This window comes from Camellia sinensis, chromosome 2, assembly GCF_055761805.1.
Source record: "Camellia sinensis isolate YWXY chromosome 2, ASM5576180v1, whole genome shotgun sequence".
NCBI classification, from domain to species: domain Eukaryota; kingdom Viridiplantae; phylum Streptophyta; class Magnoliopsida; order Ericales; family Theaceae; genus Camellia; species Camellia sinensis.
Genome location: NC_138962.1, coordinates 64,916,114 through 64,933,448, shown reverse-complemented (window position 1 = coordinate 64,933,448; position 17,335 = coordinate 64,916,114). Strand labels below are relative to the sequence as shown.

General features: G+C 34.4%; 1 protein-coding gene across 1 annotated transcript; it reads left to right on the top strand.

The window, feature by feature from the left end:
- Positions 1–950: 950 nt before the first annotated feature.
- On the top strand, positions 951–17,269 carry LOC114314221 (disease resistance protein RPV1-like). The gene is made up of 7 exons (XM_082910376.1): positions 951–1,052; positions 10,845–11,239; positions 13,683–14,781; positions 14,873–15,294; positions 15,490–16,393; positions 16,470–17,070; positions 17,223–17,269. Exons 1-7 carry the CDS (start codon positions 951–953, stop codon positions 17,267–17,269), a joined length of 3,570 nt encoding a protein of 1,189 aa, XP_082766502.1.
- The last annotated feature ends 66 nt before the right edge of the window (positions 17,270–17,335 follow it).

Here is a 17,335-nt window from a genome sequence, read left to right as displayed (position 1 = left end):
AAGTAAACACAAAAGTCAATTTCAAATACAACACAGATCTAACCAAACTTTCCATGGACATGCATGCATGACATTTTCTTTCTGACTTCAAGTGTAGATAACTAACTTGTGTATTCACAAACAAAAGATTAACAAAACAAAATAAGAAATAATTATACATATTTCAACTATCTATTTTTACTATGGAGAATGAACACCCATTTTTTAAGGGTTTCTTTTTCTTATTTTATTTTGTTCGACCATCTTTTAACTATTATATTAACATTGGGTAAAGTTCATAAATTCAGGTTCATGCCTAATGGGCTACTTAAGCAAGTCTAAGCAGTGGTTGGAACTTGAAGCTATGTATAAGGGTTGTTGACATTGGTCTCCTGAGGTCTATTCTTCATTTGAATAGTAGTAGTCTCTTCCCTTTTGCCTCATTATCTGTTTTGTTTATTATAGTGAAATGACAAATTCATTTTTATAATATCTTTATAAACATATAATATAATAATACTAGTAATATGCTCTCTTCTTGAATGAATCAGTGAGTCTGCCGCCTATCCAAACAAACAAATTTATAATAATAATAATAATAATAATAGCAATATTGATCTGTTCTGGTAATGGGCAACAGTGGTGAAGGCATTCCTGATTTGTTGTTATTGCTAACTTTTCATACATAAATTCTATACATACTGTGTCAATCACATTTAAAAAAAAAACAGATATTTCCTAACCAGTGTCCCTTCCCTTCCTTCTTGATCCCATAGTCACATACATAACCCTGCTTTATAAAGCAGTTTCATTCCAAATTTATTTACTAATCCAAACCCTTTAGCATACATCTAGTGGCTCTTCAATGGCTAAGCTTGGTGGGTGCTATATGGCTTCAATCCATTAATGGAACAAACTCTAACTTTCCTGCTTACTCATCTCAACTCATGGAATATTGATCTGTTCTGGTAATGGGCAACAGTGGTGAAGGCATTCCTGATTTGTTGTTATTGCTAGTTCAATGGACTCAGAAGACAATGATTGATAAACTTATGTACAACAATGAAGTTCAGGTATAACTATCAGCTACCACACTACACCATTTGCAACAACAAGCAACATATATATATATATACATATATATATATATTTATTTATTTATTGTTTTATTTATTGTTTTCTTGTTTTGTGAAACAGAATTGTTATTACTGCTACTGACACTCAATACACTTCCATGGATGAACCAAAACTCAGGAAAAAAATGATATTTTTTTTTCAAGCAATGAATCAATCATTAGCTATGATGAATCACTATTCTTGATTCATCATATATATGTATATATATCTTGCAATGTTCATGAAATGGGGTGCACTATGAATATATACTTCAGCTCTGTTTTTCAAGCTTTGTATATATATATGCGTCAGCTCTGTTTTTCAAGCAATGAATCAAGCAACATATATTTATATATATATATTTTTGTTTTCGTTCTACACAAAATGACGTAATAATCTGCAAACAGCCTCCCTTTGTTAAGAATTCCAAACTCATGGCTACTAAAGTCAACATACATAAAATGCCCAAATCAAGCAAATCTTGATTTGTTCTTATTCTTTGCATGAATCACAGAAGAAGGGAAGAGAGTCAAACCAAATCTGTGTTCGTCCCAAGCCTCTCTGTCTTCGTCTCTCGCTCTCGCTCCTAGCCTCTCTGTCTTCGTCGCCTTGCCTTTCCCGATCGATTGCCCTCGCTTCGCCTGTTCAGCTCTGCTTCATCTCAGAGGGGCTAGGGCACAACCAAACCAGAGGGGCTGCAACATAAGAGGTGATTCGTTTCTCGCCCTCGCTCCTCGCCTCTCTGTCTTCGTCGCCTCGCCTCTCCCGTTCGATTCACCCTCGCTTCGTTTGTTCAGCTCTACTTCGTCTCAGAGGGGCTAGGGCACAACCAAACCAAAGGGGCATGTGTCATAAGAGGGAATTTCAAATTTTGGGGAAAAATTAAAAAAAAAAAAAAACTAATGAAAATGACGTCGTTTTTACCAAAACGACGCTGTTTCGGTAAGGGCGACAGGGAGGGCGACAGGAAAGGGCTACCGAAGATCTGAATTCAGTAAATTGACAATTTAAAATATAAAGACAAAAATAGCATAAACACCAAAATAGCATAAGGTACATAATTTGAGGACTATTTGTGTAATGTTCTCTACAGTCCACTTTGTAAACTAGACTATATTATTGGGCATGTGGAGTCCATCACGGATCTTATTTCGATAATCCGAACTGTTCAATGTGTAGAGATCGTCGATTATTTCATCCTTACAAAAAAATCACATTGATCGAATATCAATAGCCCCTGGGTCAAAACACATTTTTGTTAACAATTTATTTTTAAAATCATATTTACCATTGAAAAAAACATATTCCGATCAAAGGGCTATTGATATCTGATCAACATGATTTTTTGCAAGGAAAAAGTACTCGATGAACTCTACATATTTAACGGTTTAGATTATCGAAACAGAATCCATGGTCAGCCCCACAGACCCAACAATATAGTTTAATCCACAAAGTGGAATGGTGAGAAGCCCATCACTTGTGTAATTAGCCCTTAATTTTGTAAGTTATATTTGCAAAGTAAGAGTAATTCTATTTACACACCATAAATTATCACAGTACAAACCATTAACACATTAAATTTGTATTATAATAATATCCTTAAATAAAATGACTATGAAGGACAATAATGGTGTGTATTATACTGATCTAAAGAATTCATACATCAAAACACAAAATATTTTTTGCACACTATCACATATAGATGTATAAATGGTGTATTTCATTATCATCATCCAACACTTATCATTTTCTCCATAATAATCTAACACACTATACTCATGATATTATGCATTATCAATTATTCACCTAATTCTCTTATCCATTACATTTTTATCATCAACTCAAAATATTAAGATTTAGGGTTTAAAAATATCGAAATCAATCGTTTTGAAAATTTACACACCATGGATGGCACTCAGATTGTTACTCTAGAACAATCCATCAATAAAAATGTAAGTTTACTATTTACAAAAGCATTTTTTTTTTCTTTTTTATAAAATCACTAGAATGATATTTTTGTTCATCAAGTGTTTGGATTAACTAGAATTAAATACAATATTCAAATATTTACACGCGAACAATACTATTTTGTTCAAATTATTGAGGTTGACCAAATAATAAATGTTCACACATAAAAAAACTAAACACGATAAGTCCGAATGAGTTGAGTTATCTAGTATAAAAAGTACGAATTTATTTTGTTCAACAAAAATATTTCAAACATATTTAATTTATTCAATTTTATTTTGTTGTACAATAATAATATGTTTACACAACTAGTGTCGAGCCAAATTTGAAATATGAAGGTAAATCCGTAAGCAAATAAAAAACGGATGGAAAAAGCTAACCTAGGTGAGGTTCAAAGGTAAGAATTATAGATCTTCGGTGGTTAGAATCTAAGATCTTCAATGTCAGTGATCGTTTTATTGATGTGTCATCAACACCGATGTATAATTATGGTGAAGGTTTTATTGATGTGTCATCAACACCGCAGTATAATTATGGTGAAGGTGAAGGTGAACTGTGTATAAGATATGATGTGTATGGTGTATATTGAGATCTATTTTTTGTGTCTTAGGATAAAAAATGAAGATTGTGGTGTGCTTTGAATAAAATATCAAAGGTCAAAAATATCAAAGATGTGAACTAAGTAATGTTATGAACTAAGTAATGATGTGTATGAGACTATAACACTCCGAAATAATTACAAACAAAATATGTTTAGATAACCAGTGTCGAGCCAAATTTGAAATATGAAGGTAACTCCCTAAGCAAATAAAAAACAAATGGAAAAAACTAGCCTAAGTGAGGTTCAAAGGTGAGAATCATAGATCTTCGGTGGTTAGAATCCAAGATCTTCAATGTCAGTGATCGTTTCATTGATGTGTCATCAACACCAATGTATAGTTATGGTGAAGGTGAAGGTGAACTGTGTATAAGGTACAAGCCCGACCCTGAGATTTTCGAGGCCCAAAATCGATAATCAACTACTAAATTTCTGGGGCCCTTTACATTTTTTTTCATAGAATGAATTTTTTTTTAAGGTAAAGGACAAAAGATTTGTATTAAAATTACAAAAAATACTTAGCATTACATTACAATAATTAATAAGTATCACTTGATCCTCGCTCTTCTTGCATTTTTAGAAGCAAATAAATCAATCATACTTGCATAATCTAATTTTTTTGCAAAGTCATTTTCAATGGATAACAATGCTAATCCATTCAATCTTTTTTGTGATATGGTTGATCGAAGGTAATTTTTGATGATTTTTAATTTTTTAATGGGTCAATTTATTTTAAGTTAGTTTGGGTCTTTTTTAATTTTTTTTGGACTTAAAACATACCTAATATATTATACTAAATTATAATAAGAGGAGGCCCCTTTTTTGAGTTTATTTTGAGGGGTCCTAAGCCATGGCCTTGTGGGCCTATGGTCAAGACCGAGACTGATAAGGTATGATGTGTATGGTATATATTGAGATCAATTTTTTGTGTCTTCCGATAAAAAATGAAGATTGTGGAGTGTTTTGAGTAAAATATCAAAGGTCAAAAGTATCAAAGATGTGAACTAAGTAATGTTATGAACTACGTAATGATGTGTATGAGACTGTAACGCCCCAAAATAATTACAATAAAACAAGAGTAGTGATTAATTAAACAATATCATAATTCGAGAATAAGGTCCTTCCATTTATATACTTCAAAGTGTACAAAAGAGTAACACATGCATTTATACATTCATAAGCCTTAACCTTGAATCTATAACATATGACACAAGCTAATAATATGAAATAAAAGTCAAACAGATATATGAGTGCCTTAATGGCTACAACTTTTCAAGTTAATGCTTGGTTACAACAAAAGTGAGTTTGGAACTCAATACAAGTGAAGCCCTAAGCTTGTACAAAATAAATACAACAAAAACAAAACAAGAAGCTCTCGGCTTCAAGTCCTCCCAAGCTACGGCCTTGGCGGAGGCATATCATCTGCACTTTAAAATGATTTTCCACATGGGGTGAGCCAAAACCCAGTAATGATACTCTAACACAGTGTATGAATCTTAATAGAGTTATAAAGTGAATGCATATGCAATGCTCGTATCAAAACATTTTATATCTCTTTCCAAAACCATGCTATGCCAAGTTTATAGTACAATTCATGAAATTATTTATTTTACAATGAAGACAGGGTAGTGGATATAACACTGGGGAATCTCTAGGATGTGTCTGCAAGTAGGCTATAAGCACTACCAATTGCCGTTTTTATTGGTATTAACCTAAAGGCTCGGCACCTATCCGTGCGGGTTTTTGGACTTTCACTAAGGACACACAGGCCAACTTAGTACCACAACTACACTCCTTACCAAGATTCACCAAGGTATTCACCTCTTTTCCTCAAAACAATAATCATTTTCAATGTGTTAAATATGTTACAATGCTTAGTGCGAATGGATGAGAAATTAGTTTCAATTTACCTAATTCTCATGCAATTTCTACAACAATCATAATTATCCTCTACCGATAGCCCAAAACAAATATTTCTAAATAGATAATTAATTTTCAACACAAATGTACTTTCCAACATTTCTAAATAGGAGTGATAATTCATATTTAACTCCACCATCATCATCATTATCTTTCCAATTCTATGAAACCAACATCAATTCCATTTCCCTTTACAAAACCCAACACATTCACATTTTAAGGCAAAATCCTTTTTTTTTGAAAAATCAATTTTAAGGATGGAAATCCACCATTTTATCATAACTCAGCCATATCTACAATCCCACAATCATTTACAAGAAAACCATTTTGAAAACCCTTCTTTTGATTTCAAAGCCAAAACCTTAGATTTTATCCAAAAATTCCCAAATTACAATCTTGTTTAGAAAAACAAATAACTAAGTTAAAAACCACACAAAAATGTCAAAGTAATCCCTACCTCAAAGAAGAAGAGTCAAAGGAAAGATGGGTAGAACTCGATGAAGCCGAAAACATGAACTTCTCTGATTAGAATGAAACCCTCGACGTGCTTTTTCTTTTTATCAAAGGGACTAGGGTGTAGAGGTTAATGGATCAAGGTGTATTTGGGTCAAGTGTTCAAGAACTAGAGAGAGAGAGAAGATATGAGATTTTGAAGTGTTTAGAGAGAGAGAGGGAGAGATGTGAAAAAGTGACTCAAAAAATGACTTTTCGGATTTAATATACGCACAGACCGCTCGAGTGCAGAAATGGTTGCTTGAGCGACCAAATACAAAAAGTGAGACCGCTCGAGTGCAGGAATGGTCGCTCGAGCGACCAAACACAAAAAGTGAGACTACTCGAGTGAACAAAGTGACTGCTCAAGTGAAGAGCACCACCCTCCCAGTAGTTTTGCAGATCTACAAACGTACTGGAAATTCTTAAAGTTCGCTCGAGCGCAAGAAAGTTCGCTCAAGCGAACAAGCCAAATTCTAGCCAGCATAATTTTGAAAAACTAACTCCCTAACTTGTTTTAAACACAACCAAGACACTTCAATAACCAAACTCGACAAGGAATAAGATGAAAGAAGACATGAATAACCATTAGGACAAGAAAACCAGGATTCAAAACAATGAATGGGTCGGGTTTAAACCAGAATCACTATAGAGAAAATTTATGATGCGTAAATAGAATTTTCTGCAAAGTAATTCATTTTAGTGCACACATAGTGAAAAACTTGAAGAGATGTGATGCTGATTTCTGAATCCTGAATCAGAGTTTACATTGGCTCACATATGGGCCCCTAAGGCTACTATATATATATATAATATGGCAGTGATAGGATTGCTATTGGGAAATTTCAGCACAGATGGTTTTCCCTGCTACTTCTCTATTTTATCACTCTAGAAGTTCAATGTTCTTGTATCCCCTAAATTAGTTAGTTTCCTTAGTTTTTGTTTGTGTTTTGCTTCTCAACACCTTCATCAAACTTTTTATTTTTATTTTTATTTTTATTTTTATTTTTTATTTTTATTTTATCTAGTTTAATTTCAAATTTGAATAAAATTTTTTATTTTCCATGAATTATTTCAACTCTTTCATCTTTTTAAAAATTTCCCTATTATTCCAAATTATGCTTCATCTTTTTTAATTCTCATAAAATTCTAACTTGATGAAGTGTTTGATGAGTTCTCATTTTGATGAAAAAAATGTCACTCTCCTGATTTGATGAACATTTGATGAATGGATTAGAGATGTATTTTTTAACACTTTTGGTCAAATTTAAATTTGATAAAAATAATAAATAAATAATAAAAGTGTTAAGGATTGGAGATGGTTCAGTGAACTTGTATATATCCTGTATATTTGTACATTGATGCAAAACAAATTTAACGATACTAACTTTGATCAATTGCTATGTGCACACATCAGTCTGACACCCCCCCCCCCCCAAAAAAAAGGGGTTAATTTCACTTTTATTTTTAAAATTTTTCCTATTTCACCTCCTAAATACACTATCAGTTCATTTATTTAGTGTTAATATGGTAATGGAGACAAAACCCCAACCTGGGTGCTCAAGGCCTTGGGTTGGGTTGCTCCCTCCATGGTCTCATACTGAGCTTTGTCTGGCTTTAATTGGGCTCCCCACTAGTAGACGGTGGGATTGGTCCCTGAATGAGTTGGTCCATTCATCGGATACCGGGCTATAAAAAAAAAGGTAATTAGAGATAGTCCAAAGAATGCTGAAAACCTAACTCAATGGGCACAAAGATACTTTGAAATGAGGGGTTGAGGGTGTGAAAAATCTAATTCAGTGTGAGAGTAAGAAGTTGGCTATTTAATTTTATGATTTAAATTGTTTAGATTTTGAAATAATCTTTTTGCGCAACAAATTAGACTATAACCGTTAATGGTTTGGACGATCCTCTCAAACTGGGATCATATGAGCCGAAATTAGAAACTTTAAGGACTATGTTAGCACATAATGCCACTCCCTGCGATTGCTCTAAAAATAGGATTGCAAGGCGCAATGTTGAATGTCATAAAAGACATAAGTGAAGCCCTTCCTATCACCAATTGGTTTTAGGAAAGATTGTGGAACTTGGACCGGGAAGTGATCAAAGCGAAGTTATCATGAGTTCGAGTCGTGGGAGCATCATCGTGAGGGAGGGATTGTTGGTACACAATGCCACTCCCTTTGGCTGCTCTAAAAATAGGCCCGCAGGGCGTGATGTCGAATGCTGTAAAAGACATAAGTGAAGCCCTTCCTATTATTAATTGATTTTAGGAAAGATGGTGGACCTGGTCCGACAAACTAGTATATGTCATTAATAGGGGATGAAAGTGAACTTAATCCTAAAAAAATAACAGCAGTAATCTAGAGATTGTGCACATAATTGGTTTGAATATGCAAGGAACCCAAAAAAAAAAGAGTAAGGTCAACCCTTGTAAACATCATTACTGTTGGCCCTCTATTTCAATGATAATTCTAATCCATTAAACAAATATATATACATGCTGTTTTGCCACCCAGATTAAACAAAGTAACCTTCTTTTACATTTGCTTTTTAATAATTGTAGGGTCAAGAAGAGTAACTGGTTTTCCTTGTAACATCAGGATTTTGTGAGGAAAATTTTGCACCAGATCAGCAATGGATAAATTGGATTAGGACATCCAAGTGTAGTTAGGGGTCGGGGCCGAACCAAAATTTTTACTCAAGGGAGGCCAAACTATTAGTCTTTTCCTTCACAAATTCTTCCGATGTAAATTCTTCCGATGTAAATTCTTCCTCAACAGAACAATTTCAAAAGCCTAATTGACATAATAGATTTTATCACGTTCCCCATTATTATTATTAATATTATTATATTCATGCTAATTATATAATGATACTAACTTGGGGTATTCCTATGCTCTTAAGAAATACAATTTTTTTAATTTTTATTTTGAAAAGTCCTAATTATAAATATTAATGAAACATCTAATGGGCAAGGCTTTGAAAAGTGATTGCAGTCGCCGTAATGGTTGCAGTGACGCGGTAGCGGTTGCGGGGTGTAAACGCCGTAGCGTAACGGTTGTGGTAACCGAAACCGTGTTTTGTTTTTCTTTTTTCTCACAATTTGAAAAAAAATTACTGATTCGCATATTTTTTTTCTTCAGAATCACATTTATTGGGGTTTTAAATATATTTTGATCAATTTTTGTTACTTTTTAAGTATGATCTAATATATTTCATATTTTCAAATCACTATAAAATGAGTTTTTTATATTTTATTTCAATAGTTAATGATTTTAAAAATAATTGATTTTAAATGTCTATAAATTATTTTTTACCAATACCTGAATTAACTGAATAAAAACATATTCACAATTATTAAATGAAAGGATTATAAAATAAAAATTGTGCCATAAATTAAAAAAAATTTATAAAGAAAAAAATTCAAATATGATTTTTTTTTTTGGACTTGGATCACTTGAGTATTTGTTCTTTTTTTATAAACTTTTGTTTTTGTGTTTTTGTGTTTTTTTTTTTGTTTTTGTGTTTTTTTTTTTTTTGAAAAAAGAAGCTATTTAGAATATTGTAAAATGGTGTGGCAGTGTTTAACGGACCGTTACGGTACCGCTACGGTCATTACGTAATACCGAAACGGCTGTTACACATGTGAATTTCTGTCACACTGCTATAGCGGCCATAATGGGTGGTGATAACCACCACAACCGTTACGTAACGGCTTTACGTAACGGTTGCAGCTGCTTTTTAAAACCTTAGTTGCTAACAATAACATAAAATGAATGTTTGTTCTTAAGTTGATGAGGGGCTTACCCTGGGAATATTTTTATCAATTTCTTAAAAAATAGACATAAATGTATATTCTCTGTAGTAGTCACTTTAAAATGTACAAATAAAAAGTATTAAAACATGTAGAGGGTGAATGTTTAGGATGATATAAGACATGGTTATATCCAATTATAAAGAGAAATTGGGAAATACTGGGATAAGTAAGAAATTAGGAAGAGATTTCAAGGGGTAAGATAAAATTATTGAGATTCTGAGGGGATCAAACCAATTTTACTTACTTTAGGGGTCAATACATAGCAAGTATAACTAAATACTCTTGATTATATAAGAGTGTATGGATTAATAGTTTTTGACAGTTAACAAGAAATATCTGAAAGAAACTGCAGAATATACTTGTAGTTCTTGCTTATGGTGTTAAACTAAGGTAGACTTGTTGGTCATTTTCTGCCAGCTGTTCTTCCAACTCTAGACAAATTTGATTCAAGATTTATAGTTTTTAACAGTTAACAAGAACTCCCAGAAAGAAACTGCAGAATATACATATATTTATATAAAATATATCTAGAGATATAGAGTACTTGTTCCTACAGTCACAGACTCACAATTATGTTTTGGTGTTTTAAGACACTTGTAAACATGGTTGGCTTGTTATCCAAATTTCTGCAAACATGTGTGTTTGTTAATCAACTGGTTACAAGAGTATTTTCCTTGCTGTTTTCTGGTATTTTTACCGCTTCCATCTACTCTGATTCTATTAACCCTTTATTTTATATATATGGTATAATTACAAGAATCCATGTGCCTTGAAAGATATTACATTTATTCACCAATCATTAACAATCTATAAACACTTCGTTCTGGGGCTTCCATGAAAGCTCAAGTAGACACATCCATTTCTCGTTGTACTTATCACGTGTTCTTGAGTTTCAGAGGAAAAGACACTCGAAAGGCCTTCACTGATCACCTCTATACAGCTCTGGTGCAGGCAGGAATTCGCACATTCAAAGATAATGAAGATATAGAAAGAGGAGAAAAAATTAAGTTAGAATTGCAGAAAGCAATTTGGCTATCAAGGATTTCAGTAATTGTCTTCTCAAAAGATTATGCATCTTCCAGATGGTGTCTTGACGAACTTTTGATGATCCTTGAATTCAAAAGGACCTCTAAACATATAGTTCTACCAATCTTTTATGATGTGGATCCGGCTGAGGTCAAGAACCAGACTGGAGGTCTTGCAGAGGATTTTGTGAGGCATGAGCAAATAGAGGCAGAAGCTAATGAAAGAAAAACTGAATGGATGAAGAAGGTGAAACAATGGAGGGCAGCACTTAGAGAAGTTGCGGATTTGGGAGGGATGGTTTTGCCAAATCAAGCTGATGGGTAATTCTTCTCCAAATTCCTTTAGGTTGTGTTTGGTTCGAGGATTTGGGTAGGGATTTGGAAGGGAAAGAAAAAGGGTGGGTGAAATCCATGAACCAAATAGAGACTTAGATTTCATAATATTTCATTGTGCTTTTTGAAAGTATTTTGAGAAGCAATCAAGAATCACTATTTGTTTTTTCTCTGGCCATAACCCAACATGTTTTAATGCAAATAACGGCTACAGGAAGCATATTGAAGCAAACTGTTATGCAAGAGAAAAAACCTAAAAGCACTTACTAGTAGGAGTATATAAGTGGGTGGCAATAACTGTAGGAATTTGTGAGGAGGGCACCGGTTAGGTAGGTAGAGGCCGTTTAATTAAGCCCTTGTAAGAATAAACTATTCAAAGTCAAAGAAGATTTTCGGAGGAGTTTTAATGGCTTCCATACGGTATTTTTATGTTCTTAAAAGAAATAACTCGAATTCTAGTTACAAAGGTGAATAGTTAGAAATTTCAAAGAACTTTTGAAGTTCATGGTGTTTATAAGACATAAATGGAGAAGGCAAATATTATTAGCACCATTCATTCACTACAACAAAAAGCACCAATGGCGACTAAAAAAATGAATTTCGTCGCTGAAAGTTGCACAAATGGCGACTAAATCTATTTTAGTCGCCAAAAATGAAGATTTTTGGCGACTAAAACCATTTAGTAGCCAAATGTATATGTATTGGCGACTAAAAATCAGTTTGGTCGCCTATTATATGGGTTTCAGCAACTAACACAATTTTCGTCGCCAAAAGTGATGGTTTTTGCCGACTAAAACAATTTAGTAGCCAAAGGTTCTGCTTTTGGCCACTAAAAAGCAGATTGGTCGCCGATTGTAGGTGTTTTGGCGACTAAAACCAGATTAGTCGCTGAAAGTGAAGCTTTTTGGCTACAAAAAAAAATAGTAGCTAAAAACTGAGTATTGGCGACTAAAATTTAGTTTAGTAGCCAAAAGGGGACGTTTTTGGCGACTGAAAACAGGTTTAGTCGCCAAAAGGTGTGTTTTTAGGAGCAACATTTTTTTTAGCGACTGCAAAATTAATTAGTAGCCTAAAATTGTAGAATTGGCGACTAAATAATGGATTTAGTCGCCAAAACTGAGATAAATTTTTTTTTTAATAAAATAAATTTATTTTTTACATAAATTATATTTGAATATATATAATTATATTTATATATATTATGTTGAAAGTAATATATAAATAATATAAGTTGCAATTATATTCATGTGATGGTTGAGTGGCATAGTGGGGTGGCGTGTGTCCTTAAGGTTTGGAGCTTGGAGGTCGTAGGTTCGAAGCGTGGGAGATGCTGAGGCACAGTGGGAATTTTTTTTTTTTTTGAAAAATGCTTTTGGCGACAAAAATTGTGGTCGCCAAAAAGAGTGACAATTGCCGACGAAATAAGTAGTCGCCAATTGTATAAATAATTAAAAAAAAAAACACTATTGGCGACTAAAACTTTAGTCGCTAAATGTATAATTTCACAAATGGAATCGACTATTGGCGACTAAAACTTTAGTCGCTGAAGACCTGTATATTGCCGACTAACTAATCTTCAGTCGCCAAAGGTATTGCCGACCATGTATTGGCGACCACAGCGGCGACTAAAATATTTAGTTGGGAAAAGTGAAAATTCTACATTTGGCGACTAAAAGAGGACTTTTGGCGACTAAAAATTTAGTCGCCAAAAGTGTTTTTTCTTGTAGTGATTGTTCGGTTGCGTCACAGCTTTGGATGCTTATTGTTGTGACTTTTGGTTTGGTTTGGGTACAACCAAACACGATGGTGGAGGTGTTGCAGAATTGGGGTGGGGTGAAGGTTGGGAAAATTCGTGGGAAGGCGTGGTTGCTTGTTGCTCAGTTTTAATGTGGTTGATTTGGTTGGAGCGAAACATGCATACTTTTCAGGGTGTGCCTCATTCGGTTCCGTGGTTGGATAGTAGGCTACTTACTATGTTACATAGTTGGGTGATGGTTTTGGTGGATCTGGATGTGTTGGCTTTTGTAGATTTTGTGCATGATTTAATTAGTTAGATATTGGGCATTTGTGGGTTAATCATTTTTGTATTCTTTGCATCGCCTTGATGTTATTTTAATAAAGTTTGTTTATTTATCGAAAAAATATATATATTATTAGCACCACAAAATTAAAAAGCACTTGTCATTAAATCACTTATTCAAATGGATATATTATATATTTCATGTTAGACGATTGGTTAGATCTTTTTGGAATGTGTTACTTTTTATTTAGCATAGTTTAACCATGTAATGTTTTCAATTTTATATCCATCCATTGCCCGAACAATGAATTAACTGTCACTTGTTAGAAATTTGCAAGACTGCAGTTTAATTAACCTCTAGTCATTGTATGCTTATTGTGATCTATTTACCATTTTCATTGCTATTTTTAGGCACGAATCAAAGTTTATCCAGAAAATTGTTAAGGTGATTGAGGATAAGCTTAACCACAAGATCTTAAGTGTTGCACCTTGCCTAATTGGAATGGATTCTCGAGTCACAAGCATTAATTTGTGGTTACAAGATGAGTCAACAGATGTTGGTGTGCTAGTAATTTGTGGGATGGGGGGAATAGGGAAGACAACCATCGCAAAATTTGTGCACAATTTAAACTACAGAAGATTTGAAGGTAGCAGCTTTCTTGCAAATATCAGAGAAGTTTCAGAACAACCCAATGGGTTAGTTCGTTTACAAAGACAACTTCTTTTAGACATTTTAAAGAGGAAAAAAGAAAACATACATAGTGTTGATGAAGGAATTATTAAGATCAAGGATGTGGTGTCCTGTAAAAGATCTCTTGTTGTTCTTGATGATGTAGATCAAGTTGACCAATTAGATGCACTAATTGGAATTCGTGATTGGTTTCATCCTGGAAGTAAAGTCATCATAACAACTAGACATGAGAGGCTGTTGCAGCCTCACAAAGATCATGAGGTGCATAATGTTGAGAAATTGGATGAAGATGAATCATGTGAGCTCTTCAGTTGGCATGCTTTTGGACAAAACCATCCTATTAAAGTTTTTATGGAGCACTCAAAAAGGGTGGTGCAATACTGTGGAGGACTTCCGCTAGCTCTTCAAGTTTTGGGCTCATCTCTATCTGGGAAAAGTGTAGACCTGTGGGAAAGTGCATTAGAGAAGTTGAAAACAATCCCTGAAAGCCAAATTGTGAATAAACTCAAAATAAGCTACGATTCCTTACAAGATGATCATGATAAAAATTTGTTCTTGCATATTGCTTGCTTCTTTGTCGGAAAGGACAAAGATTTCTCAGTTAGAATACTAGATGAGTGTGATTTCTACACAACATCTGGGATTCAAAATCTCATTGATAGATGTCTTGTTACAATTGATAAAAATAACAAGATGATGCGTCAACTACTTCAAGACATGGGAAGAGAAATTATTGGCCAAGAATCACCCAAAGAGCCTGGGAAACGTAGCAGATTATGGCATCATAAGGATTCCTTCAATGTGTTGAGAGAAAAAACTGTAAGTAACATGCTTCTTATGTATGTGGTTTCTTTTCCACATTCCTGGTCGATACTTATCCATGGTATTTTCATTTTTCTTACCTCAGCAGGGCACTGAAACAGTAGAAGGCCTTGTCCTTGACGTGCATATGTTAATGGAAACCAAATCTGCCAGGTCACTCATTAGTGCTTATAATTCAAATCATCACCACTTCAAAGAGTACTTTCTTGACAAATCGTTGTCAGAGCAAAGAAATTCACTGAAGCAGCATTGTTTTGGCTTCCTCTCTTCTTACCCAACAGGCACGGAGTTTAAAAATTCAAACGAGTTAGACTTAAAAACTGATGCATTTGCAAGAATGCACAAATTAAGACTACTCCAACTTAATTATGTACAACTTAGTGGAAACTATGGGGAGTTTCCTAAAGGATTAAGATGGTTGTGTTGTTGTGGATTCCCTTCAAAATTCCTTCCTATAGATTTTCCTTTGGAGAGCTTGGTTGCACTTGACTTGCGTTACAGCAGCTTGAAGTGAGTTTGGAATGGAACCAAGGTATTACATTTTCTTTCTTTTTCTTCTTTCTTTCTTTCTTTTTTTTTTCTTTTTTTTTTTTTTTAACCCATCCATTTATTGTTTTTGGTGATTAAATGATGGGAACACCTTTTTGTCTCTCTTTTGCAGTTTCTTGGACTATTAAAAACCCTTAATCTTAGCCATTCTCACAGCCTTGCCAAAACTCCTGACTTCTCATTACTCCCCAATTTGGAGAGATTAATTCTTAAAGATTGTACTAGTCTTTTTAAGATTCATGAATCAATTGGCAACCTAGAGAGACTTGCTCTCTTGAATGCAAAAGATTGCAAAAATCTGAGGAAGCTTCCAAGAAACATTGCAATGGTAAAATCTCTTGAAAAGCTTATTTTTTCTGGTTGCTCAAAACTTGAAAAGTTGCCACCAGATATGGGGAAGATGGAATCCCTAAAAGCACTTCATGTTGATGAAATTGCTTTAATTCAACTACTCTCTACAATTGATGAGGTCAAGCCATGGCATGCATCAGTCTGGCCTTCAGTTTCAACACCAAGAAAAACATCAGAAATTTCATGGATTTCTTTACCTCGGTTTTTAGTAAGTTTAAGTCTTGTGGACTGCAATCTATCTGATGATGTTTTTCCCAGGGATTTTAGTAACCTGCCGGTGTTGCAAAACTTGAATCTGAGCAAAAATCCAATTTGCAGTCTATCAGATTGGATCAAAGGTCTAACTGGGCTTTGGACACTTCGTTTAAATTCATGTACAAGGCTCCAATCACTGCTAGGCCTACCGAGTGTGGAAAAATTGTTCGTGGGGCGTTGCAGATCACTGGAAAAAATAACGTATCAATCAAATATGTTTGGCTCACAACTACTTGAACATACTGAATGTACTAAACTAGTTGAGATTCAAGGTTTATTCAAGTTGCAACCCATAGGAAAGGTTGAAACTGAAATGATCAAAAACTTGGGTGATTTCAACTTGGAGTCCATGGCCAACATTGAAGTGAACTTTATAAATTGCGCATTACTGACCAACATTAAGGTGAACTTTGTAAATGGCACATTACTGAATCTAGTGAAACGCCCCATCCAGGTGTTCTCTCTCTCTCTCTCTCTCTCTCGCTCATATGGAGTAATGGATTGTTGAAATTATGAGTTGCACGATGCAGGGCTTGTATGAGCTTGGTATTATATTCAGCACATTTTTCCCAGGGAGAGAGGTTCCAGGCTGGTTCAGCAACAAAAGTGCAGGATCCTCAATATCTTTTACTGTGCCTTCACTTCACTATCAAAGGATCCGAGGCCTGAATATGTGTTTAGCATATGCACTTTCCAACAGTCAGTACAATTGGTTGAGCCATTGGAAGGGTCAACCACTTTTACACATTGAATTCCGTAATGAGAGCAAGGCTCTAAACTTGAACTATGTCCCAACATGTTTTGGCTTTCCTGAAGCCAATGAAGATATGATATGGTTAAGTCATTGGAGCATTGGGAATCTATTGGAAGGTGGCAATGAAGTAAATGTTTCAGTGACTGTGAGGACTCCGTTAGAGTTAAAAGAGTTTGGAGTTCATGTTGTGTATGATCAAGAACAAAAACAGGATACCCAAGATAAGGCCTATCCTACTTGTCCAGAGTTAGCATATCTAGTGAGGTGTGGAATATACTTCCTCAGCAATCAAGTACTCTCAAAAGATGATTTTGTAGTTCCAATATCCAACTCGGGTTGGCAAAAATACTTACTTCAAGCCTCCACAGAAACTACAGGTATGTGGCTTGTAGTTTTAGATTCTGAAATCTACAGTCAAACCAAAAGGAAGAAAATAAAAATGATTTTTGACCTTTGATGAATTTTGCTGATTTGTATGATTTACATATGATGATGAACAAAAGCATCATGAGAGTGACCTGATGGGCAGAGCAGCAGGAAGGGGCAGAAACTGCAGTGATGGCAGCCGGATCATAGGCCATAAAGCAGTTCTTATTACTACAAGAATCAAGTAAATAACTCGCGGTTTTACTTATCTTGCTG